Source organism: Struthio camelus, chromosome 21 (assembly GCF_040807025.1).
Source record: "Struthio camelus isolate bStrCam1 chromosome 21, bStrCam1.hap1, whole genome shotgun sequence".
In the NCBI taxonomy this organism is placed as follows: domain Eukaryota; kingdom Metazoa; phylum Chordata; class Aves; order Struthioniformes; family Struthionidae; genus Struthio; species Struthio camelus.
In genome coordinates this window covers 10440136-10464578 of record NC_090962.1, presented here as the reverse complement: position 1 = coordinate 10464578, position 24443 = coordinate 10440136, and the positions used below count along the sequence as shown (strand labels likewise).

Sequence of the window (24443 nt, the reverse complement as noted above, 5' to 3'; positions counted from 1 at the left end):
CGTTAATCCAGGGGAGGCCTCTCCAAGGCCAAAAGAAGAAAGAGCAAGCAAGGAGTTGGCTGGGAGCCCTTCCGTTGGACCAGCTAGTCTTGAACGAGCTCACGAGCGGGCAAGCTCTGGCAATGCAGCACCACCAAGCAGGAGCTGAGAAGCTGCTCGCTTGCTCAGCCACGGGCTACACAAGCAAACATACTCACGTTGGCAGCACACGGATCCCCCCAGGACGCACAGGAAACGCAGCAGCGTCTTTGCCTGACAACACCCAATATTGTGTGCTTGGGTTCTGCAAAAAGGACAGAGACACGGGAGGTGAGGCCAAGGAAGGGATCGCATTACTCACAAAGGCCACAAAGCTTTCTGAGGGTGAGAGAGGCTGCCTCTGCCTCAGGGAAACTCTGCCCCAGGGATGTCTTTCACAAACAGGAGCCCTGCATTGCAATGGAGAGAAGCTGCGCAGCTGTGCAGGAAACTAGCCTCTTTCCCCAGGCCTTTGGGAACAGGATGCTAGGCTGCAAAGAGCTTGGGCTTCACCGCAGACAGCTCTTCCCAGCTTCTGCTACGCTGCCGAGAGCACCAAAGGCAAAGAGCAAGGAGTTCTACAGGGAGCTTGCATTGCTCTAGGTCACCTCTCTCCCAAGGTCGAGAGGCCGCAGCAGGTCGAGAGACTTCACCTTGAGAGTCCTCTGAGAGGAGCTTGGAAGGACTCTCGGGAGCCCGGGAGACAAATCTCAACTTACAGAGAGGAGACTTTTCAATACAATTCCAGGGCCATCCACGGCAAGGAGAAACTCCTTGGAATATCTCATTGTGAGGCTCTTGTTTCGGCTCATCAGAAGACCGATGCCCTTGAAAACAAGGTCGTAATCCTCTCCGAGTCCCGCGCCCCAGCTGAACAGCACCACAATGTCATTCACGCACTCCTTCACTAGCTTCTCGGGAAGGGACGTTGCTGATGACAGCAGAGCATAGTCCAGGGGGACAATTTCAAGATCGTCTAGGAAACAGCAAAAGAGGAAGCCAGTTGGGTAGGGAGCAGTGCAGAAGCCGCCTGAAATACAGCTAGGGACAAGGGGAGACGTGGCCAGCACCCATGGCCACAGGGAGGCTGCTGGGCCCACGCTGCATGCGTAGAAGACTGCACAGCAGCCCTCAGGGTTAGTCTGGCCACCGCCAGCCCGTCCCCACGGAGCTGACCGTCAGATGTGCCAGCTTTGGCTGACCCCGCTCACAACCCCTGCACACTCCAACGCAAGGCCTCTGTGGCACACAGCCATCAACCAAGTCTAACTACAGCCACAGCCATGGCAGCAGGGAGCAGAAGGCCCAGGGAAATCTGGCCAGGGAGGGGCTTTGCACACACTCTTGCTCCCAGCTCGGGTGCAAGGCGCCTTACAGCTGACTTACACCCCCTTGGAACTGGCAGGAGGCTGTGAGAGCCAGCAGCAACACTGGCGTTTGCTTGCACAAGCTCTGGTGCAGTCTGCAGGGGCAGCACTGCTTTCCTCTCAGCTGGGGTAGAAACAACCGCTCCAAAACATTTCCGTCAGACTGCAGTCATCCAACATGGCCTAAGAGTGACTGGTATGGAGGCAGCTCCAAAGCAGGACAGGGGCAGACAGTCTACGTGCATGCAGTGCTAGTAAACAAAAGAATACCCCAACGCCCTCTCGAGAGGTCACTACGTGGTGGGCAACAGTTGGGCTGGGACAAGGTGAAGTTGCTCTCAGGCCCTTTGGGAGGAATTTGCGATGCCTCTCCGTCAGTTCTGCATTGCGTTCAGCTCCCACCCCAGACATGTCCCAAGGGGAAGCAACGGCTTTGCTCTGCCGCCTTACCAGGAATGTCTCTGTTGACATAGCTGAGCCCATGAGTCTGTGCAACTCTCGGAGACAGGTGAAAGCGCGGGATAATCACCTCCCTGTTCACCTCACTGCAGTGCTTCCTCAGGACATAGAAAATGCCAAGCACATCGAGGGCCACGCCCTGGCACCCGGCGAGAAAAAAGGAACAAAGTGCTTTCAGGTGGGCAAATGGACTGAGGAGTCAGCAGGGCCAGAAGATGGTGCCTTGTTCCTCTGGAGGAACAAGGGGGCTGGAGGGGCACTTGGAAAGCTTTGGAGAAGACGCCTTTGGGAGAAGGCCAGATTTTGTCCCCTCCCTCCTTTGCACCCTCTCAATGGTATGCAAAGTAAAAGCTGAACAAACGTTCCTGAGGGAAGAGACCTTCTCGGCTACGTAAGGGCCAAGGGGTGGCCTGCAGTGGAGTCAGCCCTGCGGAGCGGCCCAGGCTTTGTGTTTGGTCTTTCCTTTGCAGCAGTGAGGACTGCAAATGCCCCAGAAAGGGGTGAAGCCTCTCTTCTCCCACAGCTGCCCTGGACCCTTTGGACCAGTGGACAAAGGAGCTGCTCTGTCACACCCTTGTGCACTTTGGGAACCTTCTCTCTTCTTCCCAAGGAGGGGACGCACAGCGCCACGGTGCATGGGGCCCGGGGCTGCTAGCACTGCTGAAAGCATCCCGGCACAAGGGGAGGAGCAGGATGACAACCCACCTTGTTCAGCACAATCTGCTGTAGCATGTACTCCGACACGCTCTCCCAGATTCTCACGACCTCTGAAAAGCAAGGGAAAGACACATCAGGCTCTGAGCCAGCCAGCTCACCACGTTCGGCACGTTCCCAGCCAGGACAGTGACAGATGCAGGTGTAATCACGCATGCAGCAGAATAAGCACACGCAGGACGGGCTGCAGAGGCCAGGTCTTGGCTGCCTCTGGCCGCAGAGTGAGCACAGGAGAGGGCTGGAGCTCAAAGAGAGACAGCGGAAGAGTTTTGGACAAGGCCATGCCACCATCTCACATCTGCAGGGGGAGGGTGTGCCCCAGCTCCAAGCAGCGACTGGACTCCCAGAAGAGAAGCCAGGCAGGGCTGGTCGAAAGGGAAGCGGCTGATTTCCAGCGCGGGCGTTTCAGGCAGTCTCCCAAGCCCCAAGAGAGGTGCACAACCCCTCCGCCTTCTTCAGACAGGAGTCCCCTTGCCTCCCGCTTTCAGGTGCTGGTCTCCAAGGGCAGCCCCTCTCTCTGGGGAAAGGTGGCCATGGATTTCCCCACGGCCAGAGGACAGTGCTGTGCTCCACAGCAGCCTTGGGGCACCAAGAGCATCCCCAGGGGTCTCCCCACAGGGCCCAGCTCCCCCGTATTCGGTGCCTGCTTCCACAGGCTGCTCACGGCCACCTGAGCACCTCCAGCTCCTTGGCCCAGCCACGACTGTGGGTGGCCAGAGGCCCTGTGAGGCAAGCAGTGACCCTCGGTGGCTGGGATTCCTGCCTGGGGAACCAGGAGTCCTGGACGGCCACCTCGATCCCTGATCCGCATGGGGCACTCAGGCAGGCTCCCATGGCAGCCACCAGCCCTCCCCACACAACGCTGGTTTGGGAGTTGGTGTCCTACACGATCGCGCTCCTGGAAGAGCCCCTAAGGCCTCACCATCATGGCTGAGGAGCCTGAGCGCTGGCAGCTTCACAAACGGGAACTGCATGGTTGTGCCTGTAGTTCCCGCCTGGAAACTTCTCCACTCTCCTCCTCCGCTGCCTCCTCCTCCTTCACACTCCAGCGCAGTGTGGGGAGGGCTGGGCACAGCCTGGGCAGAGGGGAGGTGTCACTGTGAGGCGGGATGTGCCACAGTGACCTCAGACCGTGTCACTGAGCGTGTCACAGAGGGGCTGCAGGGATCCCACCCCCAGACCTTGCTGGTGTGGGATCCCTAAAGCAGTGAGGGCCCTGGGTGGTTTAGGGTGCTGCCCCCACCCCACCACCCCCTGCCCCAGGGAGCTCTTTGCTAAGCCAGCAAGGATCAGCACCAGCATCGGCCTTCAAGTCCTCCCTCACAGGCGTCACATGGGGCATCTGAATGCTTGCGGGTTGCAAACATAGACATGGGTTCAAGGGGGTCCAACAAATGGGTACCGCGATGGTTCAGACACAGCTTCATGGCCCAGCTCCCATAACCGCAAAGTGCTGCAAATAAGGACAGTGTGTCAGAGGGGAAAAAAAAATCATCATTCTCGGCTTTCCTTGCTTCTCTCACACCTTCCCTGAGCATCTGCTACAGGTCACTACTGAAGACAGGGCACTGGCTCAGGGGCACCGTCACTTGCACAAGGACGCAAGTGCCCCAAAGGGTAGAGGTCACAGGTGGGACCTACAACAGAGAAGCTCTATTTACCACAAGCCCAGACCTACTTTGGATCCCAAAAGCCCAGGCAGCACAGGTTGCCTTCCGGCCGGGCAAATGCCACTTGAAGAGGAGATAACTTAAAAAAACAAATTCTGTGTCTATTTGTCTACATGACTAAGAGTTCCAGCTTGTCCTTTGATGGACAGCAGGAGAGAGAACAACAGGGTACAACGTCCTTCCTCTACATGCACACACCTACACATACACACACACACACACACACACACACACAGACACTTCTTTCCTCTCACTGCACACCACCCTCCTCACCCAAGAAGCTGCGCAGGAAAGAAGGAGGCATTCCGGAGAAATGCTCTAACATGCAGAATCTCAGGACTGAGCTGGCAGCAACTGCAGGATGGTTCACAGCAGCAGCATGGCCACTCCTGCCACTTTGGGACCATCAGCCACTCTGTCCCCTCATCCAGGTCATTGATGAGTAAGTTAAACTGCATTGGAGCCAGTGTTGGGGTGCACCGCTAGTCACTGGCCTCCAGCTAAGACGCTGTGCTACTGATGACAACCTTCTGAGCTTGGCTGCTCAGCCAGTTTTCAGGCCACCTCACTGTCTGCTCAGCTAGCCTGTACTTCATCAGCTTGCTTGTGAGGATGTTAGGAGAGCCAGTGTCAAAAGCTTCCTTTTGCTGCTACTCACAGTCTTATCTTTTGCAGCTACACAGTCCCATTCACAGGCTGGCTATGCTGCATACCCAGGCGTGGCATTGTCTGCTGGTGCTCTGCTAATAGCGGTCACTCTTCAGCATAGGGGGAATGGCCATCCTCAGCAAGGGAAACCGGGCTTCTCTTGTTTGGAGATGAAGACCCCTTTAAATTGGATCCATTCTTTCCTCAGGAACGTGGTTTCCTCATACCTTTCTCTTGTTTGACTTTCAGCCACAGCAACTGGTCTGAAAAAGGAGATTATACTCTTCCCGCCCTCATTCCCACCCCAATAGCTGCTGGAGGGACGGCACCGCAGGGCACAAGCAAGCCCAGGCCGTCCCTGGAGAGCATCAATGACAACCTCCTGATACAAGTTGAGAAAGGAGCCCCTGGGGAGAGCGGCTCTGCTTGACCTTGCACTTACCAACAGTGAAGGGCTCGTTGGGGATGGGAAGGTCAAGGGCAACCTTGGCTGCAGTGGCCATGAGATGGTGGATGGGGTTCAGGATACTGAGAGGAGGGAGCAGGGCAAAAAAGCAGGATCACAACCCTGCACTTGAGGAGAGCAGACTTGGGCCTCTCCAGGGACCTGCCTGGAAGAATCCCATGGTGTGACTGCAAGGTGGGAAAGGGAGGGTCGGATACTGGCGTAGAGAGACAGTCAAGGTTCACGAGGGGTTAAGCAGCATAGATTTAAGAAAGAATTTACCCTCGAATCCCATGGTGTGACTGCAAGGTGGGAAAGGGAGGGTCGGATACTGGCGTAGAGAGACAGTCAAGGTTCACGAGGGGTTAAGCAGCATAGATTTAAGAAAGAATTTACCCTCCAAACTGCGCGGGGAGCCCTGGGAACTGTGGACAAGGTGCGTACCTGCCTTTCACTCATTACCTTAATTAACAGCTGAGGAGTACAAGCAGCTACGTTGTACTACATCTATAGAGTACATTATAACATATAGGCCAGGAGTACAATGCGCTTTCCCCATAGTGCAAAATTTGACAGCCATGACGACAGTCACTGCCAGGGGTCGACCCACGCTGATTCTTTGCACTTTCCGTCGTGCAGTACTTGGAGTAGGCTCATTAGCTTGTAGACGTTGGGTTTGATGCAATGATTTCCCCTCCCGACTGTCCGGGTTTAGTCAGATCAGGCACCCACACAGCACACCCTGTAGACCCCAAACCACCTGGCTGCTGGGTGGGCTGCAAGGAATCTCCTTCCGGGATTGTGAGGACCCCTATCCGCTCATACATCCGTTGGGCTATTTGGTCTCCCTGTGTACATCACAGGGCTTAGGATCCAGTGTAACGGATCGCAACCTTCACCACCTCAAGCCAATTCAAGGCAATGACCCCCTGCAATGATATCCACCCCCCTGGACAGCTACACTATTGCAGGGCACCAAGCAACCATACTACCCTTCATGTATGGCGACTGCCATCTCCATGCTCACAAGGTGACAGCTGTCTGGTTCCAGGGTTATTTCTTTGCGTGGCAATCGCAGAGCCAACCCTGAACTCCCGGGCATGGCTCGCATGGGGTGGTAGGCTTGGGGGCGCAGCCGGTGCACTCTAAGCACCTGTGGCCCCCTTGGCACATTTGAGCATATCGGGTAGAGCCATGGGGTGGGCGGTCCCTGAGGCAGACACCTGCCTGACAAATGTTTTTACTCCAACCCCTGAGGGTACCAGGAGGGGACAGCTGGCACAGTTGCTCTCTGAGCAGTCTGTTCATTCGCCCCTTGCGGGTGGTGGGGTATGTGATAGGTCCAGGCTAGTCCTTGCTCTCCAGCCCAATTTTGAATGCCGTTCCCTGTTAAAGGAGTGCCCCGATCCCTTTGGATTTCCACCAGCAGCCACGTAACCCAATCACATCTTCTAACACTTTAATGGTGTGAGGCTGGGTAGCTGCAGAGCAAGAGTGGGTGTACAAGAGACCAGAGCAGGTTTCTCCAGTGGTCAGGACATATCTATGCTGCTGGCTTTCCAAGAAGGGTCCAATATAATCAACTTGCCACACCTCCCCAGGCTTTTGTCCTCTGCGGATATACCCCTTTTGGGTCCGCAACTGCTGTGGAGCTAAGCGGGTGCAATGCTGCCTGGCCCCATTTGTGCCACTGGCAGATCCCCCTCCGTGCACACTGCTGGCCGGGCAGTGGGTGCTGCTGGTCCCCGCCGCCCTCTCCAGGCTGCCCGCTGTGCTCCCCAACCCTCGAGGGCTGTGCATGCTGCTCTGGCTGAAGCTGCAGCTACTGCTCGAGCAGCTTTGTCCACCTCCACTCGCCGTCCACCTCCCACCATGGTATGCCGGCTTGCAGCAGGTCTCGGAACATAGTGCCGCAACTCGCCCTGTCTCTGTTTCATGTTTACCTGCCTCTTTCCTGACTTCCCATCTCTGCTCACAGAGGACACCGCTGCTAGCAGAGACAGCGGCACTGCCACTTCCCCCATGGTCACCGGCCCCCGTCCCTCACCCCCCAAAACAGGGAGCACCATCACTTCAAAAGGTTGTTTCACAGCACCTGACTTTGGACCTAAGGTTTTGCTCGTGGGGATCCAATCCAGTCAACTCGACGGAATAAATGCCAGACAACATTCCGAACTGTCACAGCTAGTTTATGCCTGCTGCAATAGTAGTCCACTTGGTGAGCCAGCCATCAATGCCTGTGGCAGTCGGCCAAGTTAAACGTGCTGCACCCAGCACCCAGTCCATTAGGGAGGGGGAAACGCTTCAGTTTTGCTGCTGCGGGGTATGGAGGGTGTTGCACAGCCTAGGATCCTGGGGCAGAGCCCCCAGCCTATCAAGCTCCTCTCTAGTAAAGTAAAAGGCATCTGCCCCATCACCCCACAACCTTAACAGGCACTCAAAGAACCCTTCACAGGGCTGCTACCTGTAGCACCCTGCATATCCTGCACCTCTCATGCTTTACAATTGCAAACAGTTGTGGGCCCTTGCCAGTTGGCTGCATTTGCTCCGGTAAGCTGCTGCTCTGCCACCAGCCGGGCAGCTACCTTCCTCTCAGGCTCTGTGTCTGACTCTGAACTGTGGGCCTTGTCAGGGTCCCACATATTGCCACCCCAGGTTTCTGGATCCCCATCTGCTTTTTGCACCAGTGCCCGCACCACCAGGGGACAGACATCTCGCCGCCCCCTCTGTCACTGCCGGCAATGTGCAATGCAGGCAGCCACAAGCAGCACATTGGTGCTCGAGCTTCTCAGCTCGATCCATGGTTGCAGTAGGCACATGGGTGCTCCAGCTTCTCAGCTTGAGCCGTGGTTGCATTTGCAACCTCTGGGGTCAGCTGGCGAGCGTCCTTAGCAGCTTCAGGAGCACTTTCAAACGGCCCAAGTCGCTGGACACAGCAGTATCCTGCCGACTACACCAAAGGTGTCCGCAAGGCAGGAAAGGGAGGGTCGGATACCAGCGCAGACAAACACTCAAGGGTGGCGAGGGGTTAAACAGGATAGATTTAATAAAGGATTTGCACTCCAAACTGCACAGGGAGCCCTGGGGACCACACGGAGGGGTTGCTCATGGGACGTTGCTGGATGTACGGCTCGGACACCCAGGCGGGACTCACCTCGTACCCAAAGGCCCCCTCTTATCGACTACAACTATTTCCTTATCTCAGCTGTGCTAACTTTGAGGAGCTACCGGCCGGGAAGCAGCTAGACATTGTTGACAAAATGGAACATGCACGTCTGGCCTTGACAGGAATTCGGTCAGCGCGCAGAGAGCACGCTCTGGCACTGCTCTCACCTACTCTGTCAGTCCCCTGACTCATCGCCACATCTTCCGCAGGGGTTCTTGCTCCCCATGCTAAATGCAAATCTATTCCTATGCAAATATATTGGCATTCGGCATGGTCTGGTATAGCAGAAGGTAAAACTCCGGAGGGCAACAAATGGCCTTCTCCTCCAGGTCAGCTTTTAGCTCAACATAAGTTTCCATCGAGCTGTCTTCAGTCACTGCTTGCCAGCAGCAGCCTGCCAGCAGGACTTCCCCAGGCCCTTCTCCGCAGAGCTACCTTCCAGCAGGTCAGCCCCCAGCCTCTACTGGACCATGGGGTGTTTCCTCCCTAGCTGCAGGACTCTGCACTTGCCTTTCTTGCATTTCATGAGGTTCCTCTCCACCCATCTCTCCAGCATGTCCAGGTCCCTCTGAATGGAAGCACAGCCTTCTGCTGTGTCAGCCACTCCTCCCAGTTTAGTATCATCAGCCAACTTGCTGAGGGTGCACTCTGTCCCTACATCCAAGTCACTGATGTGCAAGTTAAACCATACTGGGTGCAGTATTGACCCCTGGGGGACACCACTAGCTACAGGCCTCCAACTTGACTCTGCACCATTGATGACAGCCCTCTGAGCTTTGCCATGCAGCCAGCTCTCAGTCCACCTCACCAGCCACTCATCCGTTCTGCACGTCCTGAGCTTACCTAGGAGGATGTTGTGGGAGACAGCATCAAAAGCCTTGCTGAAGTCCAGCTGGACAACATCCACTGCTCTGCCCTCAGCTAGCCAGCCAGTTGTCCCATCAGAGAAGGCTGTCAGGTTGGTTAAGCATCATTTCCCTTTGGTGAATGCCTGCTGAATACACACGTAAACCCAGGCCCTGTTCTTTTCACAGCCCTCTTTTCTCCCCTTTCCCAGAGAGGACAGCTTGTTAAGGCCCATGACTTCAAGCTGGACAACAAGAAGTCCACTATTCAAGCATCACCTCCTCCAGGCTCAGGACACATGCATCCCTCTGAGTAAGAAGTCGAGCAAAGCGAGCAGGAGACTGCATGGATGAGCTAGGAACTCCTGGCCAAACTCCAGCAGAAGAAGGAAGTCTACAGAATGTGGAAAAGGGGACAGGCCACTTGGGAGGAATATAGGGACATTGTCAGAGTCTGCAGGGATGCAACAAGGAAGGCTAAGGCCCCTTTGGAATTAAATCTGGCAAGGGACAACAAGAAGGCCTTCTTCAAATACATCCAAAGCAAAAGGAAGACTAGGGAAAACGTGGGCCCGCTGCTGAATGGGGTGGGTGCCCTTTTAACGAAGGCTACAGAGAAGGCAGAGTTACTGAATGCTGCCTTTGCTTCAGTCTTCACTGCTAAGGCCAGCCCTCAGGAATTCCAGACCCTGGGGACAAGAGAGGAAGGCTGGAGAAAGGAAGACTCTCCCTTGGTCGAGGAGGATTGGGTTAGAGATCTTTTGTCCAAACTTGACATCCACTTGACATCCATGGGCCCCGCTGGGATGCACCCACGAGTGCTGAGGGAGCTGGTGGATGTTATCGCTAGGCCACTCTCCATCATCTTTGAAAGGTCCTGGAGATCAGGAGAGGTGCCTGAGGACTGGAAGAAAGCCAATGTCCCGCCAGTCTTCCAAAAGGGCAAGAAGGAGGAGCCAGGAAACTCCAGGCCTGTCAGCCTCCCCTCCATCCCGGGAAAGGTGATGGAACAGCTCCTCCTGGAGGTCATCACTAAGCATGCGGAGGACAAGAAGGTGATCAGGAGTAGTCAGCATGGATTCCCCAAAGGGAAATCATGCTTGACCAACCTGATAGCCTTCTCTGATGGAATGACTGGCTGGGTAGATGAGGGCAGAGCAGTGGATGTTGTCCAGCTGGACTTCAGCAAAGCTTTTGACGCTGTCTCCCACAACATCCTCATAGGTAAGCTCAGGAAGCGTGGGTTGGATGAGTGGACGGTGAGGTGGATCGAGAACTGGCTGCATGGCAAAGCTCAGAGGGTTGTGGTGAATGGCGCAGTCAAGTTGGAGGCCTGTAGCTAGCGGTGTCCCCTAGGGGATCCTGCCCCTCTCCTCAGCCCTGGGGAGGCCTCACCTGGAGTACTGTGTCCAGTTCTGGGCTTCCCAGTACAAGAGAGACATGGTGCTACTGGAGAGAGTCCAGTGGAGGGCTACAAAGATGATGAGGGGACTGGAGCATCTCTCCTATAAAGAAAGACTGAAGGGGGAGTGTCGAGAGGATGAGGCCAGTCTCTTCTCCGTGGTGCCCAGCAACAGGACAAGAGGCAATGGGCAGAAACTGAACCACAGGAAGTTCCATCTAAAGCTGAGAAAATACTTCTTCACTGTGAGGGTGACACAGCACTGGAACAGGTTGCCCAGAGAGGTAGTGGAGTCTCCTTCCCTGGAAATATTCAAAACCCGTCTGGATGTGATCCTGGGCAATATGCTCCAGAGGAACCTGCTTGAGCAGGGAGGTTGGACTAGATGATTTCCCTTCCAACCTAAACCATTCTGTGATTCTGTGAGTCACATGTTCCTCCAAACGACTGAATGCTGCGCTACTGCAGCACAGCACAACAGCAGCTAACACCCATCTCCCTTCCCCATCAGTTTCCCCAGCCAGGCCCAGAGCCCTCCCTCTTCCCAAGAGGGGAGAACAGCACTGCGCAGAAGCGGCACAGAAAGCAGCTGCTCTCTTCCTTGCACGCTGCACCTGCTGCCCTGACTCTGACTAGCCAATGGGGTTCTCATGGCTCCAGGCCTTTCTGCACCCGCCCTGCTGCAACACTGCCTGAAAGCACCACTCGGGCTCACCTGAGGGCTCACAGACAGCCCCTGCCCCCTGCCACAGCCCAGGCTTCGGGGCCCAATCCCCTTCCAGAGAGTCACACAAGCCCCCCCCAGCAGAGCTGGGCCCAGCAGCAGCTGCTCCCAGGCAGGAGCCTTTCCCAGCAGAGGCTGCCCTGGCGGACAACTGCTCCCGGCCGGCCCAGCCCCGCCGCCCCCCACCATCACCACGTGGGGGAGCTGGGGAGCTCTTCCAGGAAGCCAATCCCTTGTGGGCCCCAGGGAACAAGACTGGAGTCAAGAAACCTGACTTTTGCATCACCAGCAGTACACTGGCCACAAGGCTGCCCACAAGTTTCTGGTCACGGTTACCTCACCCTGCTCTACAGGAAGGCTCCCAAAAAACCCCCAGGAAAGCCATGCCCAACCCCACAGGTGCATGTAACAGTGGTCAATTCCATGCCAACAGTGAGTGCATGTACCACAGAGAGGGGGCCAGGAGTTACCCTCAGGGCACCTCTAGGTCAGGGCCTGCAGCGCATCCCCCTTCTGGGGTTTGAGCTGGCTGAGGTAAAGAGTTGAGCTGCCTGAGTCTGAGGCCAGCTCCTTTGCTGATAAGAGCTGTTGTGAAGAAAGCTACAAGCGAGGGACTGCCCCTCCTTGCCCTTGGGAATGGCTCTGAAGCTGAGGCTGTACTGCTGGCCCCGACCTGCGCTCTGCTGCAGTTGTGCAGCACCTCTGTCTGTGCCACGTCTTCTGCCTCTGCGAGCCTGACCTGGAGCAGCACCTGCTCGCTGGGCTTCCTGGTGTGCCCTTGGCCCTGACTCGTCACTACACGCTTGCTGGCTGAGCCCTGCACTGTGTCTGACCTGACCACCCTCTCGGGGCCCTGATCTGCACCCAGCCGTACCACTCTGCATCCTGGCTCCTGTGCAGAGCAGCCGGCTCCTCATGCTGCCAGACAAGAAGACCACCCCCTGCTCCCAGAGAGGTTGTCTACACTGGCCGGGGGAACCACACAGGCATGGCACGCACAGGCCCTGGTCTTTCACAACTGCTACGTCAGGCCATAGCAATAAATGCGAGGGAAGGACCAAAGAGGGCAAAAGCACACCTGCCACAAGTCTCTGCACTCCAATGCACACAGCCTGGAAACAAGCTGGAGGAACTCAGGCTCTGCCTGTGGTCACGCAGCAGCAGCATCCTTGGCGAACGTGGGCTGGCGTGAGACCGCTCACCCAGCTGCAGTGCTGCACCAGATGGCTACAAACTCGGCAGCAAAGACAGCCAGGGAGGGCCTGTCTTTCCTCCTCCGGAACACTCCTGCTGCTCCTGAAAAGCTGCTCCTGACAACAACTGGTGTTTTAACAGCTCCAAGGGTTTCCTGCAGAACAGGCAGCATCCGACAGGGGAGGTTCCTGAAGAGGCTGAGCAGTCATGAAGGGAAGGAAAGTCTTGTGCTGCCCAGAACCATTCCCAAGAAGCTGGTGGGAAGGGGAAGTCAGAAGAAAGAGTGGTGGGAAAACGCCCTGCAGGAAGGAGAGCCACCTCCCGGGTGGCCTGGGCGTGCAGCCAGCAGGTCGAGGGCAGTGGGGCTGCCCCTCTGCTGGGCACTGAGGAGACCGTGCCAGCAGGGCTTGGTCCCAGCAGGGGCTCCCCAGCGCTCCAGCACAGGCAGGGACAGCCGGGAGCGACTCTGGCAGAGGGGGCCCAGGCCGCAAAGGGGCTGGAGCACACAGCCCCCGCGGGGAGGCCAAGACCACCTCCCTGGCGCAAGAGCAGCTCTTCCCACAAGCTCGAGGGCCCACGCAAAGGAGGCCAAGGAGAGCAGCCTGCAGCCCCATGGTCCCCTGCCCACGGGGGCACCCTCCAGCCCCCACCATCCCCCTGCGGGGCACAGCCAGGTAGGGCCCCCGCAACTGGGGAGCGGGTCAGGTGTGCCGTCACCACGGCCTCCCCGTGTCAACAGTGACCTCAGCGCCACTGTTCCAGAGCTGTCAAGAGGCCGGTGGTGGGACACGACCCGGGATCGCGCTCTCCACTCCTGCCTGCCATGAGCCAGCCAGAGCGACTGTGGGCCAGGAGGAAGGGGGCGCTGCGCATCAAGAGGAAGGTGGGTGCCACCGTCTGGGACCGCTGCGCCGCCCTCCTCCAGAGTGCCCCAGCCGCCTTGGAGCCCGTGGAGGAGGAGGAGGAGCCCATGGAGGTGGACCCCGCAGAGGGGCAGCTCGCCCTGTGCCTCGTGGACCTGCCCCAGGGGCCAAAGAGGAGGAGGAGGTGCTAGCCCGGCAGGAGGCCCCCCCGCTGACCACCAGCTGCGGCACAGCCCCCCCAGCAACACCAGGCTGCTGCCAGCACCCAGCCACGGGGAGCTGAGCCCACCAGCCGGGGCACGCCGAGGATCACCGGGCCGCCCGTCGCCTCCTGGACCGCCCTGGACTGCCGGGCACCAACATCTGCCCGGCAGAGACAGGGCCCACCGCGGGGACACATCCCTCCCACGACTCCCCTCCACCTCCACTGCGGGACAGAGACAGCGCCCGGGAACAGCTCCCACCACCCTGCCACAGCTCTGTTTAGGCTACAGGTTAGGTTATAGGATAGATTTTTTTAGGAGTAGGAGTATTATAGCATTTAGCATTAGGGTTACTCTAGGAGCATTAGGGTTCTTAGTGTAGGGTTGGTTAGCCTATTCTTAGTGTGTAGTTGTTGACAGTTAGTTACAGTTAGGTAGAGGATTCTTAGCTCACAGTGAATATTCTACGTGTAGGGCACAGTTTATTATCATTATTATCATTACGTATAGTTATTACTTCTGTTCTTTGTAGTATTACAGTTATTAGTTATAGGCATTATTCTTAGTTATAGCTTTAGTTATTCTTCTTCCTCCTTGTACGGTAGTTCACGGTATAGGGTAGCATTAGGCTAGGTAGCTTTGCATTGGTTACAGTAGTCTTAGTGTGTAGTTAGTCACAGTTCCAGTAGTCTTAGGGCAGTTACAGGAGTCTTAGTTCACAGTTAGTTCGGTCCTCCTCAGGGTAGAGGTAGTGTCTTTGGAGCCACAGCGAGAGAGGAACGCACAAGAAGGGAGGGACTAACCTGGGCCAGACCTTCACAAAGGCCCTGCTCCCAAAAGGTCCTGCAGCACCGAGGCGGCAGCACTGCCACCAAGCACCATCATGCGCACACATGCACGGGGTCCCAGGGCAACTGGGCTCAGTCAGCTGGGCTACGAGGCAAGGCAAGAGTGTGTCTGTGCACAGCTGCTTGTCGGACTGGGCCCCCACAATCAGACTCTTTCCCACTACGGAAAAGCGGCAGGACTCTGGCATCTCTTGCACGACACGACATGACATGAGGAACTTTCACCAAACACGTGTCTTAATGCCAGTGTCTCCAGGTGCAGGAGAACGCCCCATGCAAAGTGACTGCGGCCACGAGCGTGTGGGGCATCTCTGCCTTCCTAAGAAACCTTGGCAGGAGCCTGGACAAAGCACTAACAACAGCAACTTGACTTCGTGTCTCCCCTCAACGCTTGCATCTCCTGAACCGCTCGCAGTGTCCCCTTACCAGTGGTCGATTTTCCATTTCCTGCATCTCTACAGCAATCCTGGAATCTTTCTGCAGTGCACACTCAGAGGGGTGCACCTGAGAACCTGTAAAGTGGACACCTCAGAGAGATTTGGCATTGAAAAAAATTAAGGAGGCATTAAGGAAAGCGCTGGCTCTAGGGCTCCCTGATTATAAAAAAACCTTCCCAGCTGTACATTCAGGAACAAGGGGTTGCCAGGGGAGTGCTGACTCCAATGCTACGTCCCCAACCCAAACCAGCCACATATTAGTTAGTACAAGTGGATGCCATCCTTTTGGGGACTCCTGGACGTATCCGTGCGGTGGCTGCTGCAGCAATCATTGTTGAGACATGTCCAACCATGCTTCTGGGACACCCTCTGACAGCACACGTCCCACACAAAGTGGAAATGTTATTGAAGAATTTTGTGTCTCACGTTCCAGCTCCACAGCGAGCACATAAATATGAACTACTTCTCTTAATGATGGACAATGTGACTATACAACATTGTAATACATTGAATCCAGCTACCCTGCTTCCCTTGCCCAGCAACGGAGAAAAACATTACCGTGAATGCACTAGGGTAATGCAACTTGTGGAAAAACCTCGCCAAGACTTACAACAGACTCCCTTCCCAAACCCAGATTTAGTTTTGGACGTAGATGGATCTTCCTCTTATCATGAGGGCAAGCGGCAAAGTGGCTACGCGGTAGGATCTGATTTCGACATACTGGCAGCTCGGCCCCTAAAACCTACTACGAGCGCATGAGGGGCCGAACTGGTTGCTTTGGCAAGAGCAGCAAGGCTTTCTACAGGTAAAACTGTTAATATTTATACTGATTCAAAGTATGCTTTTGGAGTTTGTCATGCAGTAGGGGCACTATGGAAAGAGCGAGGGTTCTTAACCTCCGGCGGAAAGAACATCGCAAAGGGCCCACAAGTCCGCAAACTGCTGGATGCTATTCAAGATCCTAAACACAGTGCTATTCCTCATTGCCCTGCACATCGCCAAGGTAGGCCCACCGTAGAAAAAGGGAACAATTCTGCTGATTCAGCTGCCCGAGCAGCTGCCTTGCAATGGGATGTTTTGTTATGCCCCACTGCGATGGATGGACCAGACGTGTCCCAGCTATCCAACATACATGACAAAGAATGTACCAAGGAAGAAAAGGAGAGGTGGGAACAGCTTGGAGGGGGACAAGGCAAAACTGGAATTTGGACAATCGGAGGTAAGCCTGTATTGCCTAGGAAAGATCTGCTACCTGTGGCACCATGGCTCCATGAAAAAGGACAAGGCGGAATTGAAGGTGTTGCGGCACAAATAAAAAGACTCCTGGGCAGCTCCAGAGAGATATGCAGCTTCAAAGTAAATATTATCCAGCTGTGATCAATGTCACAATGAATAGGACAGCAAAAACAAAATGAGCAAAGGTGTGTGCAGAAACTAACCTAACCTAACCTCAAAATGGACAGAGGTTTTAAGTTAAAGGTACATCCGAAAGCATACATGGGAACCAAAGTGGGAAGGAGCGTACACTGTACTTGTGTCTTCCTATTCTGCAGTTAAAATTGCTGAGCGGCAATCCTGGGCTCCTCATTCGCATGCTAAAACACACAATCCACCAGAATGCTTATCGGAAGAGTCTTCTTCATTAGAGGATGTTGTTTGGAAGCGATGGAAGGATGGAGAGCAATTCGCTGGGAGGCTCTCACCACAGATCCTTAGGTACGGCAACAGGCTGCTACCAAGAATGCCGCACATACTGCATGGGTAACTATGGCAGCCTCGACAAGGGGTCGCAGAGAGAAGCACATCTTTTGCTGTTTTGCTGATAAAACGGTTACTTTGGAAAGAGAAGAAGAAATGGGCCGTTGTTGTAGTAAGACCTGTCATGCTGAACAATGTTGTACAGAGGTTCCTGTGAACGCTCATGCGAGTCTCAATGACATTTCTATGGACGGTCGCATTGTGTGTCAGGTAAAACATGACTTAACTACTCCTACGATCACTAGTAGCATTACTCCCACTACTCAACCTCCCACCCCTAAACTAAAACTTTGGACATATCTAATAGGACCGTACGTGATGAAGAAAGGAGGTCAACAAACCGTGCTGCTTAATCCAACTTGGTCCTTCAAACAAGTAGAACTCAGCTTGCAAGTAAACATCACAGGGCTCAAGCCCCAACGCGCGCCTTTCTTGCAAAACGTATACGTTGCATGGGAGACATGGTTAAGCAGCAGGGAACAAAACCTAAGAAAACGACACATCACGGGCCTGATGGGGACTGGCCTAGGTGTATTAAATGGTATCGATGCAGAAGTGCTGATGAATAAATTGGGCGCACCCACAACAGATTTGTTTAAGCTGCAACATCCGTTGCCATCATCGTTGACCGCAGCAGGGAAAGTACAATGGCTGATACCAGACCTGTTACCTCGGAGGGAGGAGATTAATGAGCAAGACCACCGATTAACAATAGACACGTTAGGGGTACTTCAAGGAAACACCTCACTTGCCCTTAGCTGCATTCAAGCCCAACTTTGGCTACAAACAATAGCTGCCTCAGGAATAAGGGAAGGGGAGAATGGTATGCTTCCAGCAGAAATCCAAACATTAATATGGGAAAAGAGTGCCGTATCGGAACGGAAATATCAAGCTGGGTGGCAAATGCCTAAGTTTACATTCAGTAAGGAGCAAAAAGTGATAACTGCTTTTGCCCTCACTATTCAACAAGCATGGGGTAATGTTAGATCACAATAAGAGTTTAAATTTGCGCGTGTGTAACTTCACAATGCTAAAGGCACGTGGCTGCAATTATCCAAGCCCAGTAACAACTCCTCAGTTACTCCAGGAAAATTATTCATTGGGTCATGAATTGTGAGATCACCAGTACCTACTGGAACGAATCTCCATCTAGTGAAGGAAGTACTACACCATGACCAACTGCGGACATTGCTCCACAAGGTCAAAGAAACAGGGAAAAGCACACTGATGACCGTAGAGCATGACAGAACAACAAATTCAAATGAGACTTGAAAGAGTCAAAAAGGACGCGGCACGTCAATGGTGGGAAACTTTGTTTGGGTGGTCTCCCACCGCTTCTGCCTTCCATAATCGTTTGCTGCATCCTGTAGTGATTCTGCTCTGTCTAGGCATCGTGTGCTTTGCACTCACCTTGGCATTGTATATCAAATTTCAGAGGCGGGCTGCTCGCCTTGGAAAATGGATAGATTACGAAGAGGAACAGCCAGAAAAACAAATGGGGGGTTTGTAAGAAAACCACTGTCATTTCCATTGGCATAACCTTGATTCAACTTAGCATCAGTGCTTGGAGCAGTGAAGCCTGCAGGCCTAAGCTTGAACTTTAACCAAACCTGTGGCATACTGCTGACAGAACAACTGCAGAACCAGCTCTCAAATCAGCCCTCAAAGACCCAGCACACAATGGACAGAGGTCTCGGTTAACCTCCGGATAAGATAAGGCGCTGTGAAGCAGGAACAGCAGCAACTGTCCTGGGATGTAGACATGAACCAATCAAAAGGATAGAGACCACCCACTCAGGAAAGAAGCCTGGAAGAGACTGTCACTGGCAGGCGGGGAAATAAGACTGTAAGGAGTATAATCACCCCCACATTTCTTTGTTCTCGGTCCCTCTTTGGAGGCACCCAGCTCGAGCTGAAATAAACCATTGTATAAGAGTCTGATTCAGACTTAGCGGTGAATGCCTGGGGACCTTTGTAACAATATAAAGCACATTAATCCCTGTGGACATGGTTTTCTGGAAAGCTTGGGACATGCAGCTTACTTCACAACATATAATGTTTGTTGTCATCATTTCACTCTGTGCGGAGGTAACAGGTGTGTGCTCATACGCTAATCTTGTCCTGCAGTACACAACAACTGTCACAACTCAGACACGCTGAGGCTGCATCACACACCTCTCCCATCCCAATGTATCCTGCATATGAATCCTGGAAAAATGGTTTGGGCAAAACTGAGCTCTACATATTTCAAATCACAAAGGTTTCCAACAGTGTCAAAGGGTGGACAATGTCACAGCCTGCAGGCAAGACGGGGCCTCCTGCAGAGCACAGCCCCCATGCCAGCAGCATGCGCTGGTGCCTCCCTCCAGTCGGCAACCCCCTGGGGTATCCGCGGCCTGAGGCAACTCACTGCAGAGCCGTGGGGGAACATAGTGATTGAAAATGGGATGACACCGCAGAAACTCTCACCACTTCCGGGGAACAGTGGGGAAATTAGGGATCAAAAAGTAGAAAAGGGAGTTGTAGGGAGTGGAAGTTGTTGGATAAAACACAGCTGGGGAGGGGTTTAAGCTGCTGCTTTCGGGGGGAACAACAGGGAGAATTAGGAAAGGTTAATGCCACCCTATATGGTAAAGACCCTGCTCCGGACTGCCCCCTGGACACCAGTCGGTGAGAAGGGGATGCCCACACTGCCATTCCTCCGTGACTGACAAGGCATCGAGGCATCGGGAGCCCCAAGACAGCAACTTAGTTTTGAGCCCAAGGTGAGTGAAGGATAACAGTTTAGTGCTTGGCCAAAGCAAAGCAGCCTGTAAGACTGCCATGTAGGAGCAAGCAATAAACACTTATAAGGGGGCAGCCGTGCTGCACCGGGAGTCCTTGCTCTTTACACGTCCCTCAAGTTAGCGAACATCTGACAGAATCCTGGGCATGAGGCCATCCCTGGTGCAATGCCACATGGCCGTGCTCACCTCCCCGGTGCTGATAATGCAAGGGAGGGCAGGAGTCAGCATGGCCGGCTCACACACACCCTGCCCATCCTTCTGTGTGCGCTACTGCTCACTGGAGTGCTGGGGACTGGCCATGCCATCCCAGTGCCTTGGATGCAGCCCCACAAAGCTCCCCTGTTGTGAGGGCAACAGCTACTAGCTTTGCCTTCGCATTCGCTGCCAGGCCCCACAGCGCACACACGCTCCCATGCCCTCCCTCACCACTTGCGCTCCCAGCTGCAGGCAGCTCCTCTCCGGGGCCCAACTCGGGCACCCATGCTCCCCGCAATACACTCACCTTGCCAGCCCTATCTGCCCCAGCCTTCCAGGTAAACGGGAGGAAAAAAAGGACTAGGGGGGTAGGCAGGCATGGGAACAACTTTCCCAGGCAGGTTGCACTGTCTCCATCCTTGGGCAAGCCCAGCCGGACGTGGCCCCCGAGCCACCTGCTTCACTTCATGTCCTCTGCACAGCGGGTGGATCGGAGAGTTGGAGACACCCAATTTGCAGATGCTCAGGGTGACCCAGGGCCCACAGCTGCGTGCCATCGCTGCCAGGCTCTCGGCAGGCGGGCGCACAGGCCTCAGCAGGAGAAGCCTGATGGGGGCACTTTCCTGGGCGCTTGGAGGATGAAGATTGTCTGCATCCCCTGGTAGCGCACCTGGGGGCTGCTGTCATTCTCCAAGCTCTGGAGGACTGAAAGGGGAGGAAAGAGAGTGGCAAGCGAGCCCCATATCGGCAGAGACCCCAGGAAGCTTCTCCAGAAACGGACAAGGGGGAGCAGGGCACAAGGCGACTGGTCCCTGCTCAGCGATGCCCCAGATACCCCCAAAATTCCCTCCAGGACAGTCTGCCAGAGATCTCCGAGCCAGGAGCAGGCATGGGGATGCTCTGCCCAAGCCTGGCCCCCTCCCCACCAGGCACGGCTGAGCCCACATACCCCACGTATGGCTGCAAACCTGCTCCAGCTTCTCCTTATGCCAGTCTATGAGCCTTCCACCAAGCGCTAGGGACACATGGCCCATCAGCGAGCACAGCCCAGGAACTGCGGGCAGCGACCTGGGGCTGAGGAAAGGGACCCAGCTGTTGGGAACAGGGTCCCAAAGCTGGGAACAGGAACCTGGACTCTGTGGAGCACCTGCCAGGCCTGGGGAAGGGCACAAGCACATTAGGGAGAGGGAGCCAGGGGTTTTGGACAGAGGCACAGGCCGCGAGAGAGGCACAGGCCGCGAGAGAGCCACCTGGGACTTGGGAGAGGGACGCAGGCATTGGGGAGGGGGACACTCGCTGCTGCCCCACACATGCCTGGGGGGCACGAGGACCCTCCCAGCCTCCGTGGGGCAGATGGGGAGAAGGTCCTCGTCCTCACCCCAAACTGCAGCCGAGCGGCTGGGGCACCTTTCTGCCAGGCCGGGGGCTTTGGCAAGATACGTTCCTATGAGGGCAACACACTTCTGGCATCTCTACACTGGATCAGCACATTGCCACAGTACCTTTTAGGCAGGCCTTCTCAGCGAATTCTTCTTCCGATTGCTCATCTTTATGCACAAACCTGGAAACAAAAAGGTGACACTGGCTTCAGTAAGCGGCAACAAAGGCCCTTGCAACAGCCAGCAGGAAGGTGCTCACAGAGCCACTGCAGAAAGCATGACTGACTCCTGCCTTCAGAAATACCAAACCCTTCAAGGCTGAAAAACCAGAACCCACACTCAGATGCTTTGGAGACTTGGGGGCACATAAAAGGGTCAGCACACAACTTGGAAAAGAGACCTCACATACTTGGGCAAGGGGTATTTTTCAATACACACTGCACGAGAACACCACTGCGCTGCAGCAAGTTATACCTTAGCCTCGACCCAGGCGACCTTCCTTAGCGGGTGGAGCTCCTCACGGCTGACCTGGAGTTGGACAACACAGGGGGAACTGCACGTGACCACACTGGAGTCAGGCAATCAGAACTCCGTGCTGAGCAGCTGACTCACTGCAACAGGCCTCCCGGCATCCCAGGCTCCTTAAGGAAGGCAAAGAAACCGCAGCGCCTCTCACCATCACAGCAGCTCCTTCTTGGCTGAAGCTGGCCTAACAAAGTACAAACAACACCCGTTTCCCTCACTCTGCAGCATTAGTCGCCAGGCTTCACTAGACCCTTCTTTCCTTAGCCCTTTCCAAGCCACGTGACCGACAACCCCCACTCCTTGCTCAACGGAGCTAGCAAGCTGCCTCACGTGACCTCTCTTGTACGCAGGCTAACCTTGGCCACCGCACGCGTGTCTCTGTGCGCTCCTGAGGACGCACACAAGACGCTCAGGTCCCCCACAGCTACGGCAACACTGGGCATCAGCACAAGCTTACTCAGGTGCTCCTTCCATGGTAGGACAGGCAAAGAGGCAGTGCCCACAGAGCTCTACGCACCAGCTCACCAGACACACAGGTATTACAGGCTGCTCGGGCTGCCCTGCGTTGACACCTCCTTAAAACTACACAGACATTGAAGCTGCCTGTCGAGACATCCCTTCTCCTCCACCAAGGAGTATCTGCATTGTCACCAAAGAGACCCCTTTTCACAGGGCACACCTGCAACACACTCTCTGGCTATCCCACACTCACTGGGCCCTTAAGAAAACACTCTCCTTCTACACCTACGTCCCCAAGCTCCGGCCCTGCCCTTTTCACAGCCCTCTCCTCTCCCCTTTCCCGGACAGGACAGCTTCTTCAGGCCCACAACTTCAAGCTGCACAAGAAGCAGGGCACTCCTCACACAGCACAGCCATCCAAACAACTGAGCGCTGCACTTCTGCACCACTGCCTGAAAGCACCACTCGGGCTCACCGGGCGCCTCACAGACAGCCCCTGCCCCCCGCCACAGCCCAGGGTTTACTTCCAAAACTCCTCCCAGCGACCCAGAGGGCCCAGGGCCACCAGCGGGCACCACGCAGTGCCCGAGCCGCGACACCGGGGCGAGGCTGCGCGGCAGCCCCGGCAGCAGCGCCCCCGCCCCGCGCCGGGGGCGCCGCCAGGCAGCGGGGCGGGGGCAGGCGGCGGGAGGGCTCGGCAGCCGCCACGCGGGTCAGCGTCGGCGGAGGGGGCCGAGGGACGGCGGGGGGGAACCGGGCCCAGCCAGGCCCAGCCGGGCGGCAGCCATTGCCACACCTGCTCCCCCGCCCGCCTGCGCCGGAAGTGACGCCTCCCGCCCCACGGCCCTTCCCCCCAGCCCCACCGCGCTCCCCCATCGGCTCCCGCCGCGCGCGGCCTGACCGCGCTGCACACGCCGCCTGGCCGGCGCCGGCGCCGGGGCCGGGGCAGCCGCGGGCCGCACGCTCCGGCCCCGCCTGGCCGTGCCGCCACAGCGCCTGCGCAGAGCCGGCCCCGCCCCGGCCCTCAGTGCCCCTCCTCCGCGCCAGCACGCATGCCCAGAGCCCCGCCTGCCCAGAGCCCCGCTCCCCCCGCCCACCCCCCCTCTCCCCCTCTCCCGCGGGGCAGGCGCAGGCGCAGTGCCGCCCTCCCCCTGGGGCGTGTCCCGCCCCGGGAGCCCACGAGCCGCGGGAGCCAATGGGGAGCGCGTGGCGGAAGGGGGCGGGGTCTGTGGGGGGGAGGCGTCCCGTCCAGGCCGTGGGGGCGGGGCCTGGGCGGCCACGGCTGCCGCTGGCTCGGCCCTGGCCCCGGCCGGCGGCGCCTCCGCTCTCGGGGCTCGGGAGAAGCCGCGGCGGCCGAAAGCGCCGTTCCCGGCGGCCGCGCGGGGAGCCGCGAGCGATGCCGCAGCCTGTGGCGTGCTCGTGTGCCGGGGAGGCAGCGACTGCTCCCTGGGCGCTGGGCCCGAGGGTGGGGAGGGCGTGGGGGGCGGCGGGGCTGGGCCGGCCGGGAGCAGTTGTCCGCCAGGGCAGCCTCTGCTGGGAAAGGCTCCTGCCTGGGAGCGGCTGCTGCTGGGCCGCTCTGCTGGGGGGCCTGTGAGGCTCTCTGGAGGGGACTGGGCCCCGAAGCCTGGGCTGTGGCAGGGGGCAGGGGCTGTCGGAGAGCCCCCAGGGGAGCCCGAGTGGTGCTTTCAGGCAGGGAGCAGCAGCACACACGGGAGGATGCGCAGGGTGCGCGGGGGCCGGCCATGCTGGCTCCTGCCCTCCCTCGCATTATCGGCACCGGGGAGGTGGGCACGGCCATGTGGCGTTGCACCAGGGATGGCCTCGTGCCCAGCATGCTGTCAGATGTTCGCTAACTTGAGGGACCTGTAAAGAGCAAGGACTCCCGGTGCAGCACGGCTGCCCCCTTATAAGTGTTTAGTGCTTGCTCCTACATGGCAGTCTTACAGTCTTACAGCTTGTTTACTGCATAACAAGATCAGCATACGAGCACACAACTGTTCCCTCCGCACACAGTAAAATGATGACAACACACATTATACATTGTGAAATAAGAGAAGCTCCGTGTCCCAAGCTTTCCAGAAAACCACGTCCGCAGGGACTAATGGTCGCTGTGATGTAGTGTGTTGACAGCGCCAAGTGTTTTCTGAATCTCATGGAACACTGGATTGTCATTTTGGGGTATAAAGGTACAACGGTCTTCCCCAGTGAGGGTACAAAAGGTGCCTGTGGCAGCTAGGAGGAAGCTGAGTGCCCCTGATTTTACAATGCCATTTGCTGTATTGCTGATAGTTCAGCGGTAAGGGCTTGCACAGCCTCACGAGTAGGATTGGCTATGCTT

At 56.3% G+C, this 24443-nt stretch overlaps 1 protein-coding gene across 1 annotated transcript in view; it reads right to left on the bottom strand.

Moving 5' to 3' along the window:
- Nucleotides 1–23076, bottom strand: part of LOC138061791 (uncharacterized) — a 28842-nt gene extending 5766 nt beyond the window's left edge. The window contains exons 1-6 of the mRNA XM_068915654.1: nucleotides 23007–23076; nucleotides 21245–21303; nucleotides 2550–2611; nucleotides 1836–1983; nucleotides 738–994; nucleotides 198–283 (exon numbers count right to left, since the gene is read on the bottom strand). Of these exons, the coding sequence (XP_068771755.1) occupies nucleotides 198–283; nucleotides 738–994; nucleotides 1836–1983; nucleotides 2550–2576 (518 nt within the window). The 5' untranslated portion in view covers nucleotides 2577–2611; nucleotides 21245–21303; nucleotides 23007–23076. The remainder of the gene's footprint in view (nucleotides 1–197; nucleotides 284–737; nucleotides 995–1835; nucleotides 1984–2549; nucleotides 2612–21244; nucleotides 21304–23006) is intronic.
- Between the last annotated feature and the right edge of the window lie 1367 nt (nucleotides 23077–24443).